The sequence below is a fragment of the Polypterus senegalus genome, chromosome 13, assembly GCF_016835505.1.
Source record: "Polypterus senegalus isolate Bchr_013 chromosome 13, ASM1683550v1, whole genome shotgun sequence".
NCBI lineage: Eukaryota > Metazoa > Chordata > Cladistia > Polypteriformes > Polypteridae > Polypterus > Polypterus senegalus.
The window spans coordinates 94878543-94905856 of record NC_053166.1 but is presented as its reverse complement, the minus strand read 5'-3'; the positions used below and the strand labels follow the sequence as shown (position 1 = coordinate 94905856).

Genomic DNA, 27314 nt, shown 5'->3' with positions numbered 1-27314 from the left:
ATATTCATACAAAAAAATGTAGCTCAAAGTGCTTTACAAAATGAATAGAGAAATAGAAGACACAATAAAAGATAAACATAAGTCAACATTAATTAACATAGAATAAGAGTAAGGTCCGATGGCCAGGGTGGACAGAAAAACAAAAAACTCCAAAGGCTGGAGAAAAAATAAAATGTGTAGGGGTTCCAGACCAAGAGACCGCCCAGTCCCCTCTGGGCAATCTACCTAACATAAATCAAACAGTCCTCTTTGTATTTAGCGTTTTCATCGAAGGACCTGATGATGATGGTCACGTAGACTTCTGACTTTCAGTCCATCAATGTTGGTGCATCATGATGCTTTGAGTAGGTGGTGGTGGCGCAGGCCGCCACCACAAAAAACCGGAAAAAGAAACAGAAGAGAGAGGGGTCAGTACGGATTTTAGAGCCACCATGAATAGTTATTATGAAGAATTGAACATACAGAGTATCAGGATTAAGTTAAAGTGAAGTTATAAAAAGGCCATGTTAAAGTAATGTGTTTTCAGCAGTGTTTTAAAGTGCTCTACTGTATTTGCCTGGCGAATTCCTATTGGCAGGCTATTCCAGATTTTGGGTGCATAACAGCAGAAGGCCGCCTCACCACTTCTTTTAAGTTTAGCTTTTGGAATTATAAGGAGACACTCATTTGAAGATCTAAGGTTACGATTTGGAATATAACGTGTCAGGCATTCCGATATATAAGATGGAGCGAGATTATTTAAGGCTTTATAAACCATAAGCAGTATTTTAAAGTCAATCCTGAATGACACAGGCAACCAGTGTAGTGACATCAAAACTGGAGAAATGTGTTCGGATTTTCTTTTCCCAGTTAGGATTCTAGCAGCTGCATTCTGCACTCGTAGCAAATGATTTATGTCTTTTGGGTAGTCCTGAGAGAGTGCGTTACAGTAATCTAGTCTACTGAAAACAAAAGCGTGAATTAATTTCTCAGCATCTTTCAATGATATAAGAGGTCTAACTTTTGCTATGTTCTTAAGTGAAAAATGCTGTCCTAGTGGTCTGATGAATATGCGATTTAAAATTCAGATTACAGTCAACGGTTACCCCTAAATTTTTTACTTCTGTCTTAACTTTGAATCCTAGTGCATTAAGTTTATTTCTGATAACCTCGCTGAATCCATTATTGCCAATTACCAAAATTTCAGTTTTCTCTTTATTTAGTTTGAGAAAATTACTATTCATCCATTCAGAAATACCAGTAAGACATTGTGTTAGTGTATCGAAAGAGTCGGAGTCATCAGGTGCTATAGATAAGTACAGCTGTGTGTCATCAGCATAGCTGTGGTAGCTCACGTTGTAACCTGAGATAATCTGACCTAACGGAAGCATGTAGATTGAGAATAACAGCGGACCCAGGATAGAGCCTTGTGGAACACCATATCGGATATCATGTGTCTTTGAGATTTGATTACCACAACTCACAAAGAATTTTCTCCCTGCCAGGTAGGATTCAAACCAATTTAAGACACTTCATATGATAAAGCCTTTGCTAATTCAGAGTTGATGCTAACAATTGCCAGACCACTCATGCGCTCTTGTGCCATAGATGAGCTCAAGTACGTTTTGATGAGTTTCATTTTAGAAAAACTTCGCTCAGCAGAGGCAACAGTTACAGGGAGCGTCACTGCTATGCGCAGAGCAATCCAGAGATTTGGGTACATGCACGGGCTTCATCTTGGGCTTTTTTTTTCTTTCGTTTCTCGGCGCCGGACTGTTGATGTCTCTTTCCAGGAGCAGGCATATTGTTCAATTATTATCATTTTTGGCCATATAGGCTGCCGTAACAGAGGTGAGGGCGCGCGCGTCATCACGTGTGCTTAGCCTACTCTATGTTCACCGTAAAATGCAATATATACGTTTATATTTTTGTTTATTTGTATATGTATATTATTAATATTAATTTATTATTATAATATATAAAAGCGATTTTTGAGCAGCTGGGATGGTGCCCCTGGCAGTTGGTGACTTACGCAGACTGCGTACTCTGCGTATGGGGAGGCGGTACTGTCGATGTACCAGGAAATCATGCATTGACAAAAGTTCCCCTTTGCTTGGAATTGAAAGTGTGATTAAATGCGTTATTTTTTTAACGCGTTATGAAGTACATGCATCGAAGCTTCTCAGCTGTGCTTGTACTAAGAAAAGGAAACATTTTAAAATAACGTAACATGATTCTGCGTTAACCGCATATTTTTCATACGCCTCAAACCAAGGGGATGCGAGGGTAAAATGAATCGGAAGCGCCGCGTACATACTCAGTGCATCCTCTCTCGGGAATCGAACCTCGGATGTCGGCTAGAGGCAAAACCTCTACCATTAGCACGGCGTGTGGCTTGTCTATTTGAGAGTATGTAGATCGGGTATATATATATATATATATATATATACCCATGTTTCATGGAGAAGTAGAGTGTTAAAGAAGTTATGAAAAGAAAAGGGAACATTTTAAAAATAACGTAACATGATTGTCAATATACAGTAATTGTTTTGTGAGTGTTGCTGTCATCAAGGATTTGATCATCATTATTTCTTGCAATCCGGTTCATGTATTTGGAGGATGTTTTTATTTAATGTTAGCTAAGACCCGGCACTTAAAAGTTTCTTGCTACAGCAATTTTAACTCCGTTACAAAGTGATCCAAAGTCTCGTTTATACCTCGTGTCTTCTCAGTAAACTTGTATGTCGCGAATACCGTCATTCGTCGTAGGCATAACAAGCGGCAGCGGAAGTGTGTCTATAAACTTAATGTAAACTTACGGTTCAGGCCGTGCTTTGTTTCCGCAGTAGCTGCACTTATGAATATGCAATGGCCTCGCTCACTGAGTGCAAGGGAAAAAAATAAAATGTAGTCTATAAGTTATTAAAAGTAAAACATTAACGTTTTGTTCAGTTTCTTGCTACAGCAATTTTAACTCCGTTACAAAGTGATCCAAAGTCTCGTTTATACCTCGTGTCTTCTCAGTAAACTTGTATCTCGCGAATACCGTCATTCGCCGTAGGCATGACAAATGGCAGCGGAGTGTGTCTATAAACTTAATATAAACTTACAGTTCCGCCGTGCTTTGTTTCCACAGTAGCTGTACTTATGAATATGCTTGTATTTATGAATACGCTTGTGTGCATCACTTGCTTCATAATCTTTTTCTGCCTTCTCAATTGTAAAAATGGCGTTTTTTGTTCAGCTGTTTGGAGGTCTTCCTTGTTCTCTACGTACTTACGTAGGAGGCATGATGATGTCACACGAAACTCCGCCCCCCACGGCCATCCAGCTCAACTCCATTACATTATATGGAGAAAAATAACTTCCAGTTATGACCATTACGCGTAGAATTTCGAAATGAAACCTGCCCAACTTTTGTAAGGAAGCTGTAAGGAATGAGCCTGCCAAATTTCAGCATTCTACCCACATGGGAACTTGGAGAATTAGTGATGAGTCAATGAGTGAGTCAGTGAGTCAGTGAGTCAGTCAGTGAGGGCTTTGCCTTTTATTAGTATAGATTATACCATTGAATGCACAGTGTAATAGTAAACTAAATGTAAAAACATTGAATAACACTAAGAAAACCTTGAACAACAGAGAAAACTAACACTGCAAGAGTTCGCACTGTAACCTTACGACCTGCTCGCTAAAAACTTTTTTTTTAATGAGTTTTAAGCACAGGGAAAAAAATGAACATTTGAAAAATCTGTAATTTAATAAACAAACAAGAAAAGTAACATTGCAACAATTCATGCGCGTGTCTGTTTGTGTGTGTCTCTCTCATGGGCCTGCGTGTATGTGTGTCTGTCTCTCGCGTGTGTGTGTATGTGTCTCTCTTAAGCATGTGCCTCTGTGTCTGTGTGTGTGTCTTTCTCGCCTGTGTGTGTGTATGTCTCGGGCGCGTGTGTGTGTCTGTCTCACGCACGCCTTTGTGTGTGTGTGTCTGTCTCATCCATGCCTGTGTGTGTGTGCCTGTCTCACGTGCATCTGTGTGTGTGTGTGTGTTTCTTGCATGTGTGTCTCTCTTAAGCGTGCACCTCTGTGTGTCTGTGTCTTTCTCGCCTGTGTGTGTGTGTCTGTCTGTCACTCTCTCGTGTGTGTGTCTTTCTCGTGCGAGCCTGTGTTTGTGTGTGTGCGTCTGTCTGTCTCGTACACGCCTGTGTGTGTGTGTGTGTCTGTGTCTCGCGCACGCGTGTGTGTGTGTCTGTCTTGCGTGCGCCTGTGTGTGTGTCTGTCTCTTGCGCACCTGTGTGTGTGTCTGTCTCTCTCTTTGCACAGGGAATGCACAGGAAGAGACTGAACACGTGCCGTGTGGCCCCGTGCATGCGCACTTCACCAGAAGACACACACACACGGACACCTGGACGCACACAGGGGTTTTATTAAAGAGGATGTATTAGTTTCAGTTTTAGTTTTAGTAATTATAGTATGGTTAAAGAAATACTATGGAGTTTAGTTTTTGAGTCACAATGAGACAGAGCTGTACACTTAACGGGTTTGGGAATAATATGACTTTAATATTAGTGGAAGCTTACTACACTACACAACACAGTTTACTATTTGGTTTTGATTTTGTCTGATAAAAACAAGCACAATCCAAACCAGGTACTGAATATGAAGAATTTTACACCATTTTATAATTTTTAAAATATTTTCTATGTAATTTGTGCTGAACAAATCTGCGCTGACTGTTGCCACTTTTTTTCATTTCCTTTTATTTCCCAGAATGGGCCAATTTGTAATGAAATTTAGGTGAATTTTAAGGTGTGAGGGTTTTTTACTCTAACAGCACGCAACATATCCTGCTCCAACGGCAATGTGCTTAAAATGAATGCCTTTAATATTGCATTCAAAATTTCCTATACTGGGCTTTGTTATTTTCTAACAGTCATATTGATCTCTGATTCCATCTCAGGCACAAACAATTTATAGACAGAATTTTGCCACCTGCAGACCTGAAAAGATATATAAAAAAATTGGAAAATAGATTATACTGTATTCTGACAGGTGTGATCATGAAAATATTGGGGGCTAAGGAAGAACAGGACTCTTTGCCTTGAATCAGTCTGGATTCAGAGTGCAGCACAGCTGTGAAACTGCTCTACTTCGGGTAACTAATGATTAGCTTATGGCAGCAGACTCTGTACAAACCAGTATATTAATTCTGTTAGACCTCAGTGCAGCATTAGATACTGTCAAACATGACATTCTACTGTCCAGAATGGAGAACATTCTGGGTATCTCTGGCACTGTCCTCTGGTGGTTTAAGTCCTATCTGACTGATAGGTTAGTCTTGGAAACAGGAGATCCAGCTAAATGCCAGTCATACAAGGAATTCCTTAGGTCTTGGCCCTCTGCTCTTCTGTATCTATATGCTTCCCCTTGGCCATATTATTCATAGCTTTGGTTTGGGTTATCAGATGGTCGCTCTTCACTTCACTTTCTTCTGCTACTCATCCTGGAGCATAGGCCATCAATAGGGGATCTCCAGACATCTCTCTCTTGGGCTGTAATTTCCATCTGGTTCCAAATAAATTCCATTTTCTTGATGTCTGCCTCAAGGTCATGGCATCTTGTGTTATTTGGCTGACAACCTCTTTTCCTTTTCCCTTGAGGGTTCCACTTTTGGGCTTGCCTGGTGATGTTGGTTGCAGGTTTGCAGAAAAAGTGTCCAATCCAGCCCCATCTTCTCTTTATTTATGTCATCTTCTGTAGGAAGCTGGTTTGTTTTCTTCCTGAGGTCGTCATGGCTGATAATATCAGACCAGCGTATCTGGAGGATCTTCCTTAGGCAATCGTCGATGAAAACTTGCACTTTCTTGACTATTGTCACAGTTGTTCCCAAGTCCCTGCTCCATAAAATAGGACTGTCTTGACGTTGCTGAGTTTGGTGTGTATTGACAGTTCCTTGTAACTCCAGATATTCTTTAGTTGCAGAAATGCAGCTCTTGTCTTGCCAATCCTAGCTTTCACATCAGCATCATTCCACCTTACATTTTGATAACACTGCCCAGGTAGGTAAAGGCTTCCACCTCCTCTTAACGCCTTAACTTCCAACATAATTGGGTTAGAGTTGTTCTTGTTTTCTTTGAGGATTTTGCTCTTTCCTTTGTTTATGTTGAGCCCAATTTGAGCAGAAGTGGCTGCCATGTTGTTTGTCTTTTCCTGCATCTGCTTCTGTGTCTGTGATAATATGGCCAAGTTGTCAGCATAGTCAAGGTCCTCCAGCTGTGCTCAAGGTGTCCACTGGTTCCCATTCCTTCTCTGCACCATGTCTGTTTTCATCACCCAATCAATTGATAGCAGGAAGAGGAAAGTTGATAACAAACAGCCTTGTCTGACACCTGTCTTCACGTTGAACGCCTCTGTCAATTACTTTTGCTGAACCACTTTGCATGTCAGTCCCTCATATGAGTTCCTGATGATTTTGACAAGATTTACTGTGTACACCATAATACTGGAGGAGATTCCATAGGGTCATCCTATCCACACTGTCAAAGGCCTTCTCATAATCAATAAAGGTGACATATAAGGAAGAGTTCCATGCCATTGACTGCTCAACAATGACACACAGCTTGCTATCTGGTCCATGCAGGATCTATCCTTGTGAAAGCCAACTCAATGGTTACATAGTTGAGTGTTGAGTTTGTCCTTCGTCTTGTTCAAAGTAACTCTGTTTTCTCATTCATGTCCCCATGACCTCCCAATGTCATACCCTATGCTGTCATTTCCAGTCTTGGCACTTAGGTCCCCCATGATGATGTTGACATCCCTTTCTGGGTATCATTCTACTATGGACTCCAGTATGTTGAAAAACTGTTCTTTGTCAGCCTCTTCACTGTCATTAGTTCGGGCATAGTACTCGATAACATCCATATTGATTTCCTTCTTTGGTCTGAAGGATGCTGTAATAGTTTTTGAGGCATGAGCTTTGCAGCCAATGAGAGCATTCTGCGCTGCTTTATCAGATGATACTCAACTCTATGTCAGTGTTAAAAATGAACTTCATCAGAGCTTTCTCAGCTCACAATTTGCCTCAGTGAAATTAAAGCCTGGATGGAGCATAACTCTTGTCGCAAAAACCAGACATAAGAGTCATAAAAAGGTTTGGGAAAGCCACCCATATATTGGTATCCTGGCTGCAAAGTTGCAAAATGTATAACAGCACTGATTTGCACAAAACCAAGTCCAAAACAAAACTGAGGGAATAGGGAAAAGGTGGCGGCTTTTAAAGGGGAAGACAGGAAGTGAGGTCAAAAGGATTTGGCTCATAGGGTCTTCAGCCGTAGGCTCGAGCCCAAACGTGACATTACAGGGGGTCGGAGCCTGCAAGGTCTTCTTCCATAGGCTCGGACCCGGAAGTGACGTCAAGAGGGCCAAGTGGAATCTCCCGTGAATGGTCTGCAGGAAAGGAAGAAAAAGAGTCAGTGCACTCTGCCACATCCCGGTCTGATTCGGAATTGTCCTTACTCAAGCCCTTTATCTGCATCCCATGCACACATGTGTGACACTCTTTAATTTTATTTTTAACATTTCTGTCCTCCCGGCCATCGGACCTTAGTGTATTTTTTGTTGATTAGTATTGCCTAATGTTATTTTTATTTTTTATGAACTTGTCGTTCTTCATCTTTTAAAGCACATTGAGCTACACCATTTGCATGAAAATGTGCTATATAAATAAATGTTGCTGTTCTTCAATTGCAACAAAACTGAACTTCTTTAAATTGGCACTAAAGCGCAACTTAAGAAAATGAGCTCCTTTTCAATCACTCTTGATGATGATCTCATCAGACCTTGTTCTAATGCAAAAAAATCTTGGTGTCATTTTTGATTCTATCCTTGCTTATTCCACCCACATAAGCACATTAATAAACTTTCTTACTTCCACCATGGTAACATATACGCTAATTCCTCTCCTTTTCTAATGCTGAGAAACTTGTCCATATTTTTATCACATCCCACCCTACCCTACTAGCCTAATCTAATGTCACAGCTCCAGTTGATTAAAAATTCTTCTGCAAGAGTCCTTACACGAAGCTGCAACAGTGAGCACATAACACTTTCCCTGCTTCACCTTCAGTGGTTGCCTGTGTCTTACAGGTTCAAATATAAAATTTCATTAATAACCTTCAAAGCTTTTAATGGCTTTGCACTGGACTACAGAAGTCACCTTCCCAATCACTCCAGTGAATCTGGTAATCTTGCTGTGCCTCACACTAACCTGCCATCTGTAGGTGAGAGGGCCATCATCTGTATAGCACTCAGACTTTGAAATGACCTCCTGAAATTAATTAGATCAGCTGGGTCAATTCATTGTTTTAAAAAACAACTTAAAACTCATCTGTTCAGGAAGGCTTTTAACTTAACCAAACATCCTGCCCCTTCTTTCTGCTTAACTTTCTGTCCAGATGCTCATGATAATATGGTGTGTGTTATATCATCCATCCATCCATTTTCCAACCCGCTGAATCCAAACACAGGGTCACGGGGGTCTGCTGGAGCCAATCCGAGCCAACACAGGGCACAAGGCAGGAACCAACCCACTGCAGGACACACACACACACACACCCACACACCAAGCAGTGTGTTATATCATAAGTGATGTTATTTGTTCACTCTTTGCTTTTAGTATTGAATTTAGTATTTTCTTTTGTTTATTGTCTTTTATTGTACTTAATGTTTTGTATATCCTGTATTTATCTGTTTTAGTGCTTGTGGAGCCAACCCGGACACAGACAGGCAGACATATTGTTTTTCAACCTCCACATGTTTATTTACAACTATTTACAACAATTATAAATGGTCACTCAGACCCAGTTCGTGCACAATACCCCAAACACACAGTCCTGGCCACAAATGCCTCTTCTTCGGGCCGCCTCCACACCTCTCTCGTGCCTCGTCCTGCTTCCACCCGACTCCAGCCTCGAATGAAGGGAGACGGCCCCTTTTATACACTCCCCGGATGAGCTCCAGGTGCTTCTGACACACCCCCGTTGGCCACGCCTACGTGTGGCGGAAGTGTCGGCTGCTCTCCCGGCAGCTCCCCGGGTGTCCTCTTAATTCTTCCCCCCAGCACTTCCTGGTGTGGCGGAAGTGCTGAGGTAACAGGTCCACAAGGCATTGGGGTGCCTCCTGGCCGTGACCACGGGCCCTTACAGGGTGGGGCTTCCATGCCCTCAACTCGTGGCCCCCAGAGCAACCAGGAAGGCGGCCCCCACGTGATCCAGGGTGGGCGTAGACCCACATCCGGTCCCTCACGGCGTCCCGGCCGGGTCATTGCCCCTGGCATCCCTGACAGCTATATGCAGAAAATATTTGTATCCAGTGCTACATATACCCTGCTGTTTTTTTTCTGAGACTCTGCAAAGCAGCTTGAGCATGGGAAAAGTGCTATATAAATACAATTTATTATTATTATTATTATTTAATGCTAAGTTTTTCCCCTGCCATCCTCAGTGTAACAGTAAAATGTGATATAAATTAACACAATTCCACTTCTATAATATTATGACTTAATTTCAATTATTAATTATTTTTTAATTAACTAGGGGGCTCCACCCCCTGCTTGCTTCGCTCACCAACCCCCGGGTTTGTTTTTCTAGAAATACAATTTAAAGAGATTGTTTTTTTCATGGGAATTGTTACATATGCATTATGTTCACTTTTACTTTAAAACTTCAGTAAAAGCAATATTTGGTATTAACTTTTCTGATATAATATTTTATTGTCTTCCACTGTTAAATTTTCATCTGTTGTTATCTCTTTCTTTACCTCTGCTTTGTTAATTTCTTGTAAAAGTCCAAATTGCTGCATTGTTCTGCTTCTAACATTTCTTTGATGATGGAAACAGCTGTTTGTTCATGCAACTTTTCGGATAGTGGTCCTTTGAATGCTTCCCATAATTGTAAAGCATTAACTTCACCCGTCATAATTAAGTACAGTTAGTCCCCAGGTTACGGACATCCGACCTTCGACACGGGTGATCCGTGATCTTCAGCCTGGGGATGCTGCAAGTAGTGGCTGGATGGGGCCTGAAGGGGGGTGATTTCGCTGCTCGCCCAGTGTAGTTTCCCTCGGGGGTTTCCGCCGGCAAGCGGTTTCATTGCCTACCCACCACACGGCTGGGTGGGCGGCTGGTAATGCTGCAAGCGGTGACCCGGTTGTGGCTGAACGGAGGCCATTGAGGATGAATGGGGTAGCGGGGAGTAGCATTGTAGTGTGCCTCGGATGGCTGCGTGTTGAATGGGGGCGGTGGACACTGCAGGCAGCATTATGTAGTGGAGGTGACTGTGAGTTGGGCTGGTGATGAACCGCCCCTTGCTGCCCCCTTCATTCTCAATAGCAAGCCTGCTTGTACTGTTACGCACATAGCAGGTAGTTGTCTCTTGTTAGTACAGGGTGATGCAGATCTAATTATGCAGATCCTGAACGTCTGGATGACTTTGATTTATGCAGGGACGATTCCAGTTCGGTGCAAAGACGATTCTTCATGTCGTCAGTTCGCACACTTCTCGATGGTCCGGGATTTTTCGGGTGATTTTCTATGTAATAAACTGAATAAGTTATAGTGTAATGAAAATTGCATAATTAGACCCAGACCACCCTATACATCAGACGTGTTGATGTCTGGTGCCTTCCTGCTGTGATAACGTGTACAGTGCTGTGCAGAAGAGCTCATCTTAACCTTTTGTCTTCAGCCTTCAAGAATGTCTCTGAAACACAAATCTGATGCAAGTGCTGGTGATATAGTAAAGAAGAGAAAACCATCACCATGGAAAATGAAGTAGAAATAATAAAAAGGTCAGAAAGCGGTGAAACTCCATCATTCATTGGCAGACCACTTGGCTACAGTCGGTCAACAATAGCATTTATTAAAATAATGTACCTGTTCCGACTTACATACAAATTCAACTTAAGTACAAACCTACAGACCCTATCTCATACGTAACCCGGGGACTGCCTGTACACAAAGAAGTGTCTTAATTTGTCAGGCATCATTACAGAAGTGACATCATTTCAAACATATAGTCATCTGATTTACATAACCCAGCTGCTCGTGCCGCTTCTTGAAAGGTACCATACGCAGTTCCATCTATAGTTAGACCATCTTTATACAATGTTGCTCCTTTAATCACGTAACAACAATTTTAAATGAAACTGTTCGATATCTTTTGGTGATACAATATTTAATTGAGCAACACTTTTGAATTCATTTTTTTGGATGCCACACTCTTTTTTGTTTCTGCCATGTGTAATGTTAAGCAATTTGCGCATATGTATATGCTTTTGCATTTATGTCTGTTTATTAAGTTCAAAATAAGCCAATAATTTAATATATCTATTTTTCGCTACCTCTAAAGCTTCTGCTTCTTTGCTCTCTTAAATTGAATTATATTCTGACCTAGTAAATGAATCGATAATAATTCAACAGAATGACTTTGACCTTGCATTGGCAATTCCATTAAATGCCACCCGCTTTCCATTGCACTGACATACCGAGTATCTAAATATGCTTGAACTTGGTCCCAAGACTGTTCTTTCGATAAAGTTACGCGTACTCTATCGTGCCCTTAACGAATGTACTTGTAGATGTACTTAATACTCATAACCGATGAGTATTCTTGACATTAATATGACAATCGAATCTTTGAGCAAATACGGGTTATATGGTACAATCATTAAATTATCGAGCATCACAATTATAACCATCTTTCTTTCCGGGATAAGTGTGTTGTTTGTGACGATTACCTATTTGACGATAATCAGGAAAGCCAGCATTGGTCATATCTGTTGTTTGAACGAACGCTTTTGGAAATTTCTTTAAACACTTTTTTCTTTTGAGTATAAACATACTGAATATTTTAAATGTGGTCCGTGAGACATGAGTTTAATGACTGTGTACCCTAATTCGGGATAGGTTTCTCTGTTTGGAATTTCAGCACAGACAAACATCATCAGCAGTTAATAATTTATTTTGCAAAATAACCAGTACATGCATGTGAGGCAAACCCCATTTTTGAAATTCGACCGTGTAAATGTATGTTCTGATCTGACCGAACACTGTTTCAAGTTCATTCAATAAAAATAAGACTTTCTGATAAAACAATCTACTTACGAAAGTGGGAATATTCAGAGCTGATGTAGCCAGTGGCATTTTTCTCAATAATCTGCGGATTTCTGGCCGTTGTGGATTGCACGTCATTGTAATAAATAAATCTCGCCCACCGAAAGTTTGGGATACAGTAATCCCTCCTCGATCGCGGGGGTTGCATTCCAGAACCCCCCGCGATAGGTGAAAATCCGTGAAGTAGAAACTATATGTTTGTATGGTTATTTTTATATGATTTAAGCCCTTATAAACTCTCCCACACTGTTTATAAATATTCTCCACACAGTTATACAGTAAATCCTCGTTTATCGATGTTAATCCGTTCCAGACTCTACTGCGATAAATGAATTTTCACAAAGTAGGATTCTTTATTTATAAATCTAATATTTTCACTGTTAGAGCATAGAAAACCTGTTTACGACCTTCTAAATATGTTTTTAACATTATTAGAGCCCTCTAAACATGAAATAACACCCTTTAGTCAAAAGTTTAAACTGTGCTCATGACAAGACAGAGATGACCGTTCTTTCTCACAATTAAAAGAATGCAAACATATCTTCCTTTTCACAGGAGTGCGCGTCAGGAGCAGGGAATGTCGGAGAGAGAGAGAGAGAGAGAGAGAGACAGAGAAAAGCAAAAAATCAAAAATCAATAGGGCTTTTAAGTATGCAAGAACCGCGATAAAGTGGCCGCAAGGATTGGTGCAATGTGAAGGTAGTCTTTCAGCATTTTTTAGAGGAGCATCCGTATCCTCTGTGCAAACAGCCCCTGTGCTCACGCCCCCTCCGTCAGGAGCAGAGAATGCCAGAGAGAGTATGAGAGACAGAGAAAAACAAACAATCAAAAATCAATACGTGCTGTTAGAGCTTTTAAGTGTGCTGAAGTGTGAGGAGTTTTATTTAATATTTAATAATACGTGCTCTGATTGAGTAGCTTCTCAGCCATCTGCCAATAGCGTCCCTTGTATGAAATCAACTGGGCAAACAAACTGAGGAAGCATGTACCATAAATTAAAAGACCCATTGTCTGCAGAAATCTGAGAACCAGCGAAAAATCTGTGATATATATTTAAATATGCTTACATTTAAAATCCGCGATGGAGTGAAGCCGCGAAAATCGAAGCACGATATAGCGAGGGATTACTGTATTGCTATTGCATCATGATATAACTGTTGCAATGCTCTTGGACTACGTTGATATGATGATGGTAATATTACTGCTTTACCTATTTTGAATTTGTCTGAACTATCGATATTTGAATTTTGAATGTGATCAATGAGACCTTGCATATGTTCTGTTCTAAGTTTTTCTTGATTCGATTTAATAAAGAAGAGACGATTAGCTTCGACTTTTAGATACACATTAACACTAGAATTACCAGAGCCTACGAAAAACTCGTAATTCGCCCCACCTTAAACTGCTTCTTAAATCCCTTCACACCTCTCCGCCAGCGTCCTTTGTCTTCTAAATGTGCTGATAAAGAGAAGCCGGCTATTCCATCCCCCCACCAATTTAGAACGTGCGAACTTCTCTCAGCTCATGCCTTGATTGAGTATCTGGGAGTGAAGTGGAGTTTTAGAGTGAAATAATAGATCGTTGTTTGGAACACACGCATTTCATGTCTGTTCCGTTTCTACAGTAATCTGTGTCAACACATTGTTAAAACAGAAACTTTTTTATATTCTAGTAGTAGATGACAAAATGTAGGCATAAACTATATAATGTATGAAGCCTGAAGTCCAAATAGCAAAGAAACATTTTCACAAGAATAACACAATTGCACTTTTATTCAAACATATAACTGCAGAAAGAAAAAGCCGCCTTAACATGCGACATTGACACCACTTTACTATAACTGACTCTGTGGTTCAATAGATACAGCCCCCCAGAATCAAGGGGTCACGGGTTCGATCCTGCCCCTCCTTTTGAGAAGTAAACTGTTCTTAGTCTTACTGTTTTAGAATAAAACATACATTTGATTTCAGTCTGTAACAGCCGGTGCAATTTATGATCTTTGTAAAGGTTAGCTTTTTTTTTTTTTTTTTTTATTCACTTTTCACTCTCTCAGTCGCGTTCAGAATCAATCCATACAACCCCATCTGACACGGCTGTTTTCACTAAACGCGCTATAGCTCTGCAGTGTACCACGATGCATACTAACGCAATCACCATACCCCGGTTCTGACACACAAACGCTGGCGAAGCTGCCTTCTTCGTATCTCACCGTCACTTGCTTTTCTTTTTATTCAGTTTTATTGAGTGTTCCTGCCAGTCCCCGCATGTTGCTGTATGCTTTTTCTTTTGCACCCAGGACATGCAGAAGAAAGAATGGTAAAGACCAACTTCGGGCGCTATATGCAATCATCAGACACTCCCCATCTGCCCGTGTCGTTCAAACACAGGAACATATATTGGTGTAAAAGTATAACAAAAGTGCACTTTTATTCAAGTGCACTTTTTCCATCGTTTCCTGTAAGAAGCAGTGTACACACTTCTCTCTATGCTGTGGTTTCTATTACACACCTGAAAGAAAAGACAATATATGTGAAAATATATCACATGCATATTAGAAAACAACAGCGCAGGGACTGGCAGGAACACTCAATAAAACTGAATAAAAAGAAAATCAAGTGACGGTGAGATACGAAGAAGGCAGCTTCGCCAGCGTCTGTGTGTCAGAACCGGTGGGGGGCGTTAGTATGCATCGTGGTACAGCACAGAGCTATAGCGCGTCTGTATTCTGTTTCTTTTGTACTCCAGGGCACGCAGAGGAGAGAATAGTAAAGAGCAGTAAGTTCGGCGCTATATGCAATCATCAGACACTCCATCTGCCCGTTGTTTTGTTATACTTTTCAATACTTTTATACTGCTCAAACGGGCATGCTCAAAAAATACACGTGTAATGCCACGAAAAGTGCACGCAGACACTTCATTTCGCAAACAAAACAAGTGCACTTTTATTCAAAACTACCTGTATAACCGAAGAAAAAAGAAAGCAAGATACAGTAGGCGATTGATACGACATCTTGCATGGTGCAATGCTAAGAAGTGAAGATTTTCATTCCGTGCTATATAAAATCATCACATTCAAATATTAACAGTTCCCACACACCCAAGGACCGTCCTTCCTACATTTACGACACGTGTACTTGTTGCCGTGTACACACCTCTCTGTGCTATGGTTTCTATTACACTGAATGAGCACCTGACACTGTACTTTCTTCCCTGGGGGAAGGTCCCGCATCAGAGAATTTCCAGTTCCTGCATAAATTCACACCCGATCTGACGCTGTTCGTTTTCAAATAATATTGCATTAGTGCGATTATATTTTCACATATATTGTCTTTCTTTCAGGTGTGTAATAGAAACCACAGCATAGAGAGAAGTGTGTACACTGCTTCTTACAGGAAAAGGCGATGGAAAAAGTGCACTTGAATAAAAGTGCACTTTTGTTATACTTTTACACCAATATATGTTCCTGTGTTTGAACGACACGGGCAGATGGGGAGTGTCTGATGATTGCATATAGCGCGAAGTTGGTCTTTACCATTCTTTCTTCTGCATGTCCTGGGATGCAAAAGAAAAAGCATACAGCAACATGCGGGACTGGCAGGAACACTCAATAAAACTGAATAAAAAGAAAAGCAAGTGACGGTGAGATACGAAGAAGGCAGCCTCGCCAGCGTTTGTGTGTCAGAACCGGGGGTGGCGTTAGTATGCATCGTGGTACACTGCAGAGCTATAGCGTCTTTAGTGAAAACAGCCGTGTCAGATGGGGTTGTATGGATTGATTCTGAACGCGACTGAGAGAGTGAAAAGTGAATAAAAAAAAAAAAAGCTAACCTTTACAAAGATCATAAATTGCACCGGCTGTTACAGACTGAAATCAAATGTATGTTTTTATTCTAAAACAGTAAGACTAAGAACAGTTTACTTCTCAAAAGGGAGGGGCGCAGGATCGAACCCGTGACCTCTTGATTCCCAAGCGGGGCTGTATCTATTGAACCACAGAGTCAGTTATAGTAAAGTGGTGTCAATGTCGCATGTTAAGGCGACTTTTTCTTTCTGCAGTTATATGTTTGAATAAAAGTGCAATTGTGTTATTCTTGTGAAAATGTTTCTTTGCTATTTGGACTTCAGGCTTCATACATTATATAGTTTATGCCTACATTTTGTCATCTACTACTAGAATATAAAAAAGTTTCTGTTTTAACAATGTGTTGACACAGATTACTGTAGAAACGGAACAGACATGAAATGCGTGTGTTCCAAACAACGATCTATTATTTCACTCTAAAACTCCACTTCACTCCCAGATACTCAATCAAGGCATGAGCTGAGAGAAGTTCGTGCACGTTCTAAATTGGTGGGGGGATGGAATAGCCGGCTTCTCTTTATCAGCACATTTAGAAGACAAAGGACGCTGGCGGAGAGGTGTGAAGGGATTTAAGAAGCAGTTTAAGGTGGGACGGAATTACGAGTTTTTTCGTAGGCTCTGGTAATTCTAGTGTTAATAATGTAATGTTGCAATAGACGTTGCAGATCTTTCTTCTTCGCTTAGTTGTTGCATACTTTCTTTATCAGAATTTGAACAATGATTATTGTTCTTTTTTGCATTTTTTTGGGCATTCTTTTCTCCCCAATGCTTTTGGGTCTCTTTTCGATGCGCTGCTCTTTCTTCTTCGCTTAGTCTTGGACGTGTCATCTTTAACATATATTTTTTCAGAGCTGCTCTTTTTTCTTCACTTAGTCTTTTTTGAAGTTCTGTACAACGGCTGAGAGGTTAGATGACCGTGATCTTGTTTGAAAATGTTTCTAAGTAGGGCGTGACTTGCCAAGGACACCTTCTCACGGGACTTGCTTCCAAAGGAGGCCAGTATGACATGACTTGACAGTGTCGCGGGACATGAAAGTGTCTCTCTGAAGTGTCTCTCTGTCTCTCTTCTAATCTGTCTCTCTTCAAAGGATCACGTCTTGTCCCAAGTTTTTTTTTTTATAATAGAGATTTAAGGTGTTACTTTATCATTAATGTAATATAATAATGCAGTATTCGTGGAAATAAAACACTATTGTAAAAACATAAAGAATGCACTATAAAAATAATTATAGTGGGACAGAAAAAGCATCAAATTTATTACATATATCAATAAGGAAGTTGTAAGCCCACTGTAACACACTGTAACTGTGTCATTTGGTATTTTAATATTATAGCATTTTCTGCCATTGTTGCTGCAGTGATTTCTGTCCTAATTATGAGGGTTTCAGAATGTGACCTCAATGACATCTTAAAATATTCCCTTTTATTCTGTATTAAGATCTGGTTTTAAAAGGTTACATATCTCTAGTGCAGTATTGATGCTTTTCATGTTCTGATTGGCTTTCATGCTTGCCTACTCCTAGTTACAGAAATGAGAGGTACTGCAAGACAAAAAACATTTTTCCCCATGGAAAAAATCACAGCTTTGTTTCTAGCCTTTCTATCTGTGTTGTCAATTAATATTGTATTACTTTTTTATTTGTATTAATTTGTAATTAAATTGTTTTTCCTTGATTGATTGATTCTTACAACTGTGAATTGTGCTCTCTTTACAGCACCTGCTCCTCAGAGTGCACCATTGCTGGGAAATGTGAACATCCTTCTGGTTAATTTAGGCAAAATGCTTGATACCACCACTAGTAAGTAATTTTTGATGTTTTGTGTGAATTTACTAATTCAGACTAGTCTTTACAAAGAGAATTTAGGTATGGAAATGTTATAATTAAGGAATACATTTATAATAGAAGTGTAATTTAACTTGTTAAAAATGAGGCCATAAATTATTCGACTTTCTGCAATTGCAGGCATTCCCATAAGTGGAGAGCCCTCCTACTGTTTGACCTGTAGAGCTGCACTTGAACTGAAAGACAATTCTCTCAAGGTAAATCATTTTTATTGTCACTGGTGTTCTTCTATTCAATAATTGAATCTTGCTTTCTTTCATATCTGATATCTGACATACTACATATCTTTAGTTAATTTGGTATGTGTTTGACGCAGGATTACTAATTCTACACTTGCTCCTTCTTCCTTTTGAATGTCATCTGATTTTATATTTTGTAGGCAACTGAATGCATGTTTTGTTGTAATTCAGCTTATCAAGTGAAAAAGGAACCATTTGCAGCAGTAGACCAACTGTTTATGATGACCCCTAACTTTGAAGTCCAGTCTTTCATTGGTGATTCAATTATTGTCTTTTGTGTGGACATTTCAGGGTCAATGAGTGTCACATCCAAGGTATCTAATAACCTTTGTTTATATATAAGTATACAAGTATGTATGGTTTTTACAGTATCTGTCTCATTGTATATCTACCTATGATGAAAATATCTGTCTTTTACTTTGCTAGGTTCCTGAAGGGGGTAAAACCCTTTATATGTCTCGACTGCAGGTGAACAATTGAGTGTTTTGTTTTTGTTTTTGCCAATGCTTAGTATGTATTATTTTTGGTCTGTAAGCTTCTTTGACTGTATCTTTTCCTTCACTAGGCAGTTCAGGAAGCAGTGACTCAGTCTCTCAGTTATCTTGACAGTGCATCCCCATTTAAGCGAGTGGCATTGGTATCCTTCAATCACAAGGTGTGACTTTCATTCTGCTGTCCCTTACTTTGTAATCATATTAATTACTGAAATTAAATAATAAATCTTACAGTATTGTAGAGTCCTTTTCACACAACCACTTTGCCAAACCAAATTCCATTGAGCAAAATTTTCTTGTTATTGAAGGAAAGCTTAAGTTCAAAAGCTTAAGTGCTGAGAAAAGTTTCTTACCTGTTAAATCGTATCTTTCGCATACAGGATCCACTGTTAACAAGTGTGCTCTTTATTTACAGATTGCTCAGAACAAACTCTCAGTAGTCCATAACATCTGTTTGTCTTGCATATACATCTTGCAAATGGTATTCAATTCAATTAGTACATTTGAGGATGTGTTTTTATAAATTCTTCTTTAGTATAGGATGTTTTTACTTTTAGAGCTAGTGTACATATGGTAATTGAACATAAGTGAAAGAAAGAAAAAGAAAGAAAGAAAGAAAGAAAGAAAGAAAGAAAGAAAGAAAAAGCTGCCACACAAGTACTCTACTACACAGAAGAAAACACTATAATTGTAGTTATAAACCTTTTAGATAGCATTGTTTACTGGGACTAGGCTAAGATACGTGTACAAAGTTGTTACTTAAAAATATTTCTTGTTTTTGCAAATAATTCTAAGTTAAAAATTATTTAAAATTTGGTTTACCTGTCCTTAGCTCATCTAACAAAATGTGTTCTTTATCTAATTGCTGGTTGTGTGACAGGTTATTGTTTATGGTGATGGAAGCAGTTTCCCACAGGTGGTAGAGGACTTTGAACTTGTGGATAGCGACCACCTTCGCAATATTGGCCTCTCCCAGCCTCTCCCTGGATCTGTGAAACATGTTAAGATGCAGCTAAAGGATGCTGTGTACAGGTATACTGTATTGTGTAAATGTGAATCCTCCCTGATGCTAGTGTTAAGTGTGTAAAGGAGGAACTTTCCAGTAAATGCAAATTCACTCTAGTAATTGTGAAGTTATAAGGCAAGCCGTTCAGAAAAATCTATTTTGATAATGTAATGAAAGCTGAGATCCAGAACAAATCCAGAGCTAGTAGATAGCAAGGCTGTGACAGTGCATATTTAGATCCTGAAAAATACAGATCCTGAAAAATACCCATGCTGTGTGTGAATATAATGATTTAATCAGCTTGCTCAGTAACTCTCTGATATATTAATAATGTAAAGCCTCTAGTTGTTATTGTATCACATCATGATGGTGTTGAGAAAAATGAAGTATAGTAAAATTTGATAAAATATACCATTACCTAATGAATGCATTGAAGACTTTCAAAATTTATTGAGGCAGGTTAGCACTGGGAAAAGCATGTAGTGTGCAATTCAACAGAATATGCACATATATAACCCTTCTGAGCAAATTTAAAATTACATGTGTTTTACATCTTTTCTCCAGGTTAAATGAGAGTGGATCCACAGCGCTTGGTCCTGCCGCTCTTATCTCTATAGCATTGGCTTCACAAAGACCTGGATCAAAGGTAAGAGGAGAGGTTTTCCCACTAGCTTCCCGTAACTAGTTCTTGACATGCTTTTCTACATTACTGGTATCTTAATTTAAGTAATTAAACTTAGAGATTCTCTCCTGCATTCAGTTTATCTGTCTTAATTGTCTGTCTACCCAAAAATCTTTCTTTTTGTTTCAGGTCATAATATGTACAGATGGAAAAGCCAACACTGATCTTGGCAACCTGGAAGATGTTAGCTCTGAAGAACTAGCAGCATCCAAACAGTTCTACAACCAGCTGGCAGAGTATGCTAGGCAGCAAGGGTAAGTGAAGTAGGAACTGTCCTTAGCATCTTGGTTAGGAGAGATGTTCATTATGCCAGGTAAGCAAACATCAGAAAGTCAATGAACTAAGTGTCTGTTTTAACCAAATGGGCTTAGTCCCAATGGATTTATTTCCTTTGCTGCAATGAAGGAAATTTAGTGCAGAAGTTTTCTCATCTTCCTTCATGAATGTTGCCCAACAATCACGCTTCACCACCAGGTACAGAGGTAAGCAGACTGGTGCTATGGTGCACTGGAGACGCAGAGGCTTTCATGGTTCACTCTTGGCAATCTTCCTTTCAAATATTTGTTCGCTTGTTAACAAAATGTACAAGTTGGTGTTACTGATTAGAACTAGTAAATATTTTGCACATATTTGTGCCTTCTGTTTTACTGAAACATAGCTTAATTTGGATCTACCGGACATCATTGTCCAAATGGTAGGATATCAGTTATTCAGAGTGGACTGTAACAATGGACTTTGTGGCAAATCATGAGGTGGGGCCTTTTGCATGTATATAAACAACAGCTGGTGCAGGGATATGTTCGAAATTCTTTCTTTTTCCTCTGCTGATTTAAAAGCTCTTGTCATTCATTGCAAGCCATTCTGTCTACCCAGGAAATTTCATTCTGTTAGATACTGATTGGTATTTACATTCCTCCTGATGCAAATCCTCAATTGGCACAACAGTTGCTAGATGATAACAACAATCATTTGGAAAGTAAATTCCCCAGTACTGTCATTTTCATTATGGGGAATTTTAACCACAGTAACCCTTCTCCTACTCTTCCCATTCAAACTGTATTTCAATCTACTACTGTTTATTTTCCTATTCTATCTAAACATAATGTAACAGGAAGGGGGGAAGGGGATAATAACATCTTTGGGCAAAAAGGAATAAAGAAAAACTTACCTGGGAATAACTTACCTGATGGTCTGGTGACGGAATCATCTGGGGAGGGAGCTTCTGGGGGATCAGCTTTGTTGTCGTCGTCTTCTTCTTCCTCTTCTTCTCGGAATATTAGAAATAAAGAGACTCTAAATTTAAATAAGAAGACGGTAGACCCATCTTCTTTTTCTTCATCTTCTACAGAATATAATCTTCCTATAGTTAGGAAAAAGAGAAATCAGAATGGTCAGAGAGTTAAAACAATAGGGGGTAAATGGAGTGGATCAAATGATTTTTATTGTTCTTCCTTTTCTTCATCTCCGGCCCTGGGCTAAAAGAAGGGAATAAACTTACCTTGGGGTCCTTGGTGACGGGGTAATAGAGGGACTTCCGTTGGGGACCTGTTAGAAGAGGATCCAAGGAAAGAAAGAAATATACTTACCGACCCATATGGGCGAGGGACTTCTATAGGGGGAGGGAAAGGAAATAAAAGTATTGGGGGGATAGGAGGGAGTTTAGATAAGGAAAATAATATACTTACCGATCCATATGGGCGAGGACCTCTGGAGGATGAATGTGAAGGACCTGTTCGGAAAGAAAATATACTTACCATGACGGAAGGATTGACGGTGGAAGTAGGAAGTGGGGGTTCGGGGGTATATTCGTCTCTAGGTCGATGGTTCCTGAATTGGAATCAGAAGGATTAATGGGGATGGACCTTGGAGTTAGAGAACTGGAGAGTGAAAGATGTGGACTGAGAATAGGTGAGGAGATAGATGAGAAGGAAGGACAGGAGAGAAAGAAAATGATTTGGAGAATAAAAAAGTGATTTGAGGGGGAAGAGAGGAGGAATAATTCTAGGGAGGAGGAGGAGGGAATGGGGAAAGAAGTAGAATTTGATGGTAAATAATTGTCTTCTTTAGGTGATATGGATACAACTACATTACCGCTGTCGGAGAACAGACAGGATAAAGAATTTGGTTTTGGAATGGGGAGGAAGAGATGAATAGGAATGAAATGGGTTCTCAATTAAATGTGGATTCCACATCCCAGTCTGATCCTACCAAGGATTAATGAGAAAGAGGAAGTGAGGAGGTGGAAGTGGTGAATAAACCGATAAGACATAAAAGTAGTACAGATTGGCGGAATTGGGTCTTAGATCCACAAAAACCAAATGTGCTCGTAGGGGACTCCAATATAAGCAGAATAGTACATTTCAGGCAAAGTGAGATGGAGGCACATAGTTATCCGGGAGCAACGATTGAGCATATTAAATCAATTTTTCTAAAAATTAAAACATCAGAACATGATAATTTGTATTGGTCTGAATAATTGTTTAAAGAGAACGTATTCTAGGGATAATAATTTGAGGAAGAGCTTCGAAGGATTATATGGAGTAGTTAAGGAGAAATTTCCAGCGGCGCAGATTTGGTTTCCAAAAATTCCATATTCCCGGGAAAAACAAACAGAGGAATTATGTAATAGGATTGTTAGACTAAATAAAATTCTGGGAGAAGAACTAAAATATAACGTGTTGGAAACTCAGGGCCAGGGAGATGTTGATTTAGAGGAGGATTTGATACATTGGGAACGGAATCAGGCTTATCTAATTATGGATGACTGGCTTGATAGTTTAAACTTTTAGAGGGGTCAATACGATTTGTACCCTGTTTACAAGCAAACGTGATGAATTTAAGCAATTGGTTTAGACTGTCAGAAAATGAGATAACATTGTTACAAAAGGGATTAACATTTATCCCAACCCCCTTGGTAGTTGACGTGGATGAGATTAAAAGAGATATATTTAAATATCATAGGAGGTTAAAACTGATAGATTTCTTTCAGGGTGAAACAGGGGAGGAGCCTAGACGCTTTGTTAATCCCTCACACTGGGTACCTAAAGATGAGGTTTTGGATGGAGAGATCCTGAATCTTATTAAAAAGGATCAGGAAGATATAACTTTAAATTCAGTCCAACCGTCTTTTTTGGACAATTTGTCAACGGGTGAGAGGGAGGCATTAAGCAATCTTTGCAGAAATAAGGAGATTATAATTAAACCGGCTGATAAGGGATCAATGTGTGTGATCTTAGATAGGACCCAATATATTTGGGAGGCAGAATGACAGCTAAGTAATAGGTTACATTACCGACCCCTTAAAAAATTAATGCAACCACAGACTAAACAAAAAATAAATAAAATATTAGATGGTCTGTATGCCGACGGATTTATTACTGCAAAACAAAAGAAATATCTGAAAGGGCCCCCCGAACCAGTGACTAGGAAATTTTATTTATTCCCAAAAATCCACAAAGATCCAGGAAAATGGACAATTCCTGGTCAAGTACCAGCAGGGAGACCAATAGTTTCGGATTGTTCCTCTGAATCGTATGCAGTGTCGGAATATCTGGATTTTTATTTAAATCCTTTATCCCAAAAACATAATAGCTACGTAAGGGATACTTACACTTTTTTGGATCTGATTAAGGATAGGATATTTCCAAATCAAGCCAGTTTGTTTGCTATGGATGTAGAATCCCTATACACCAATATTGATATAGATATGGGAATGGAGGCGGTGAGAAAGGTGTTTGGGAGGTATCCAGATCCTGGTAGACCAAATAAATTTTTGTTGGATTTATTAGAGCTTAGCTTAAGGACAAACGAATTTGAGTTTAATGGGAAATTGTACCTACAGACTCACGGGACAGCTATGGGAAAACGTTATGCCCCGGCATACGCTAATATTTATATGGCGGAGTGGGAGCGTACGGCCTTTGGCAAATGCCGTAAAGTACCTTTATTTTATCTTAGGTATTTAGACGACATCTTCGGTATTTGGACACATCCACTTGACGATTTCTATGAGTTCGTTGAAACTTTGAATAGCGTATATCCAACAATTAAATTGACGGCAGAAGTGAGTGAGGTAACAGTGACATTCCTAGATACCCAGTTATTTTTTCACCAACTTTCAAGTACATCTAAAAAAATTTTATCTAAGATTTATTTTAAAATAACTGACTCCCATGCTCTGTTACATAAAAAAAGTTATCATCTGAAGCATACCTTCAGAGGTATTATCAAGTCACAGTTGATTCGGTTTTATAGGATCAACTCGGACATGAAATATACTGAAGAGGCGGTGCATACATTGTTTTTAGCGCTGAAAAGGAGGGGATACTCTAGAAACTTTCTAAAAGAAATAAATGATGAAATCAAAGTAGAGTATAAAGAATATTTGGGTTATAGGTTTGTTTCTGAGAATAAATATATAGGAATGCCGGAACTTCCGGTGATGGTGGAGAGTGGGTCTAGTGGATCGGGATGAGGAGAAGAAGGAAGATCGGTGTGATTCAGTATATCCGGTATATGGTTGGAACCTGCATGGGGGATTAAATATGATTAGAAACGAAATAAAACAATGTTTCTCATGGTGGACTATAGTAGAGAATTGGATCCAGGTTAATTATCAAAAATGTATCTCTATTGAAACTTTTCTTTCTCTTTCCTTTTCTGGAGCCTTGCCTGTCTGGATGGTTGGACCTATGCTCTTTGATTACAAGAACATCCAGAGGATAGTAGAGGAGATAGAGAAGAACATCTGGATAGCTGTATGTTCCTCTCCTATAAATGTACAAAAAATTGTGAATGGAGGAGTGCAATTAGTGGGAGAGAGGGATTGGGGTATCTTAGATCTAATGGAAGATTACCCTATTGAGGAATACTGTCTTTTTCACTGGGATAGGTTATCTGAATCGGAGGAGACGAATAGGGTTGACCATTACTTAAACTCTGAATGTAGTTGGGGGTATTATGGGTCGTAAGATGAATGAGGAGTTGAAAGGTAACGGTGGGGTGAAGACCCCCCTTCCCTTGAACCCTAAGGATACTATTGGAAGTGTTGAGATGAGTAAGATTAAGGTCAGAGTAATTGATAGGATTCAACCTTTCCCAGACTCGGAATTCAACACCAACAATGGTGGCCATCCCCCCACCCCCAATCCTAAACTTAAAGACAATAAACAGGCCCCTAAGGTTAATGAGATCACCAGTAAGGCGGGGATAGTTCAGTCCTTTTCGGACTCTGAATTTAAGAATAGACCCCCCCCCTCCCCCAACCCTAAACTTAAGGATAGTGAACTGGTCCCTGAGGTTAATGAGATCTGGGAGGGGGGGAGGAGGAAATAGAGCATTCCTATCCTAATCTTAATTTATATGATGCAGATGGAATCCATCCCACACGGGAGTACAAATTGAGAGGGTGGGATGGGGGTGTCCCAGTATTAATAACATCTATTTGCTGCATAATGGAAAGATGGGGAGTAGAATCGGAATGGGGGACTTAAATATAATGTTTGAGAGTCCGGATATGCAACAGAGGAATGAGATTATGCAGGAAGGATTGAGTCGATGGAGCTTGATAATGGGGGACTATAAGGAGTGGGAGTTATGGACGAGGGATGGAGATGAAGGATTGGAATATGTCGAGGATGGAGAAAATAGAGGTGGAATGGACGGGGAAGATATGGGAGAGGTAGAATTAAATCAGATGGAACATATGGAACAGCAAGGGAGAGTGGAGGAAAAGAGTGGGAGGGGCAAAAAAGTTTTACCCATGGTTTTTACATTTTCGGGACAGGCTAGAGGGGTGGTGGAAAGATTAAGAAATAATTTTCTGAACTTTCAAAGACAGGATGAGGAGTGGAGGGATTGGAAGATAGTAGCAGCCTTTCGTAGAAATAAAACACTTAAGGATACTTTAGTGAGGGCCTCATGTACAAAAAAGAAACGTAAGTGTGCTTGGGTCATCCCTTTTGAACAGAAAAAAATTATTAAGAATCCTTTTACGAAAGTAGAGTTACTGTCTACCAGGACCTTCAAAAAACATCAATCAATTGTATATATGGAATACAGTGTAGAAAGTGCAAAAGAAGTCTATGTAGGAGAAACTAAAAACTCCATCGGGGCTAGGTGTGTCCAGCATTTGAGATTGATAGAAAACCAAACTAAATAGGTCGAATTATACAAACTTTTTCAACTAGATGATCATGAGCCTGTGTTTTTTTCGGTTAGAACAAGAGAGTTATTGGACAAAGACAAACAGATTAAAAAAGAAAATGGAATAGATAAAAGCCCTAGGGACCATGTTTCCTGATGGTCTCAATGAAAAAAGTTAATTGGGCTAAATAGTGATTAGATAATCTCATGCGATTAATGAGGGACATATTGAAATTAACATTTAATGATTTGGATTAGTGTACCAGCGTATGGCTACTCATAGCTATTATCCCCTACCCTAATCCTAACCCTAACCCTACCCCACACATGAGGGCAGAACATTGGATCACTGTGATGGTGTGGGTCAGATCCTTGCACCTTCTATAATGGGAGCCCCTTAAATCTGACACTATCAGTACTGTAACTGAGATGAACGTGGCAGATGAGGACAAAAACTCAGCAAGCAAGGGGATGGAGAAAAGTGCAAGGGCTTATATTAAAAACTCAACAAAAGCAAGTGTTCAAATAGTGCATTACTCAAAAAGTTAAACAAATAATCCATAAAAATGTCTAAGTGTTAGTTGAGGTTAAAATGATCAAATAAACAAATCCATTAAAATTATGTTGAAATCCAGGCAAGAGTCTTCTTTAAAATTCTCCATCCATAGTGCTTCCCTTTAAAAACTGATGCCTCTCTGGCTTATCCTCCTCAGACCTTGCAGTACGGAGCGACATCCACCAAAAGGCGCAGACATCCTTCAAATATGTCCCGTGTCCACGCTGCATGATCCACAGGGACCCTGCTTCCACACCCACTGCTGCCTTTCCAGGCTACACCCGTTAAAGGACACTCTGGAGTGTAATGACCACTCATTAGGCATTATGCGCTGGTCAACAT

General features: G+C 39.7%; 1 protein-coding gene across 3 annotated transcripts in view; it reads left to right on the top strand.

Annotated features, from left to right (window-relative positions):
* The window catches only part of LOC120542540 (circularly permutated Ras protein 1-like), a 270320-nt gene that overhangs the window by 110995 nt on the left and 132011 nt on the right, over positions 1-27314 (top strand). For all 3 annotated transcript variants that reach the window (XM_039775068.1, XM_039775069.1, XM_039775070.1), the window contains 8 exons: positions 17723-17806; positions 17972-18048; positions 18231-18404; positions 18517-18558; positions 18656-18745; positions 19465-19616; positions 20155-20236; positions 20402-20526. In XM_039775068.1, the coding sequence (XP_039631002.1) occupies positions 17723-17806; positions 17972-18048; positions 18231-18404; positions 18517-18558; positions 18656-18745; positions 19465-19616; positions 20155-20236; positions 20402-20526 (826 nt within the window). The remainder of the gene's footprint in view (positions 1-17722; positions 17807-17971; positions 18049-18230; positions 18405-18516; positions 18559-18655; positions 18746-19464; positions 19617-20154; positions 20237-20401; positions 20527-27314) is intronic.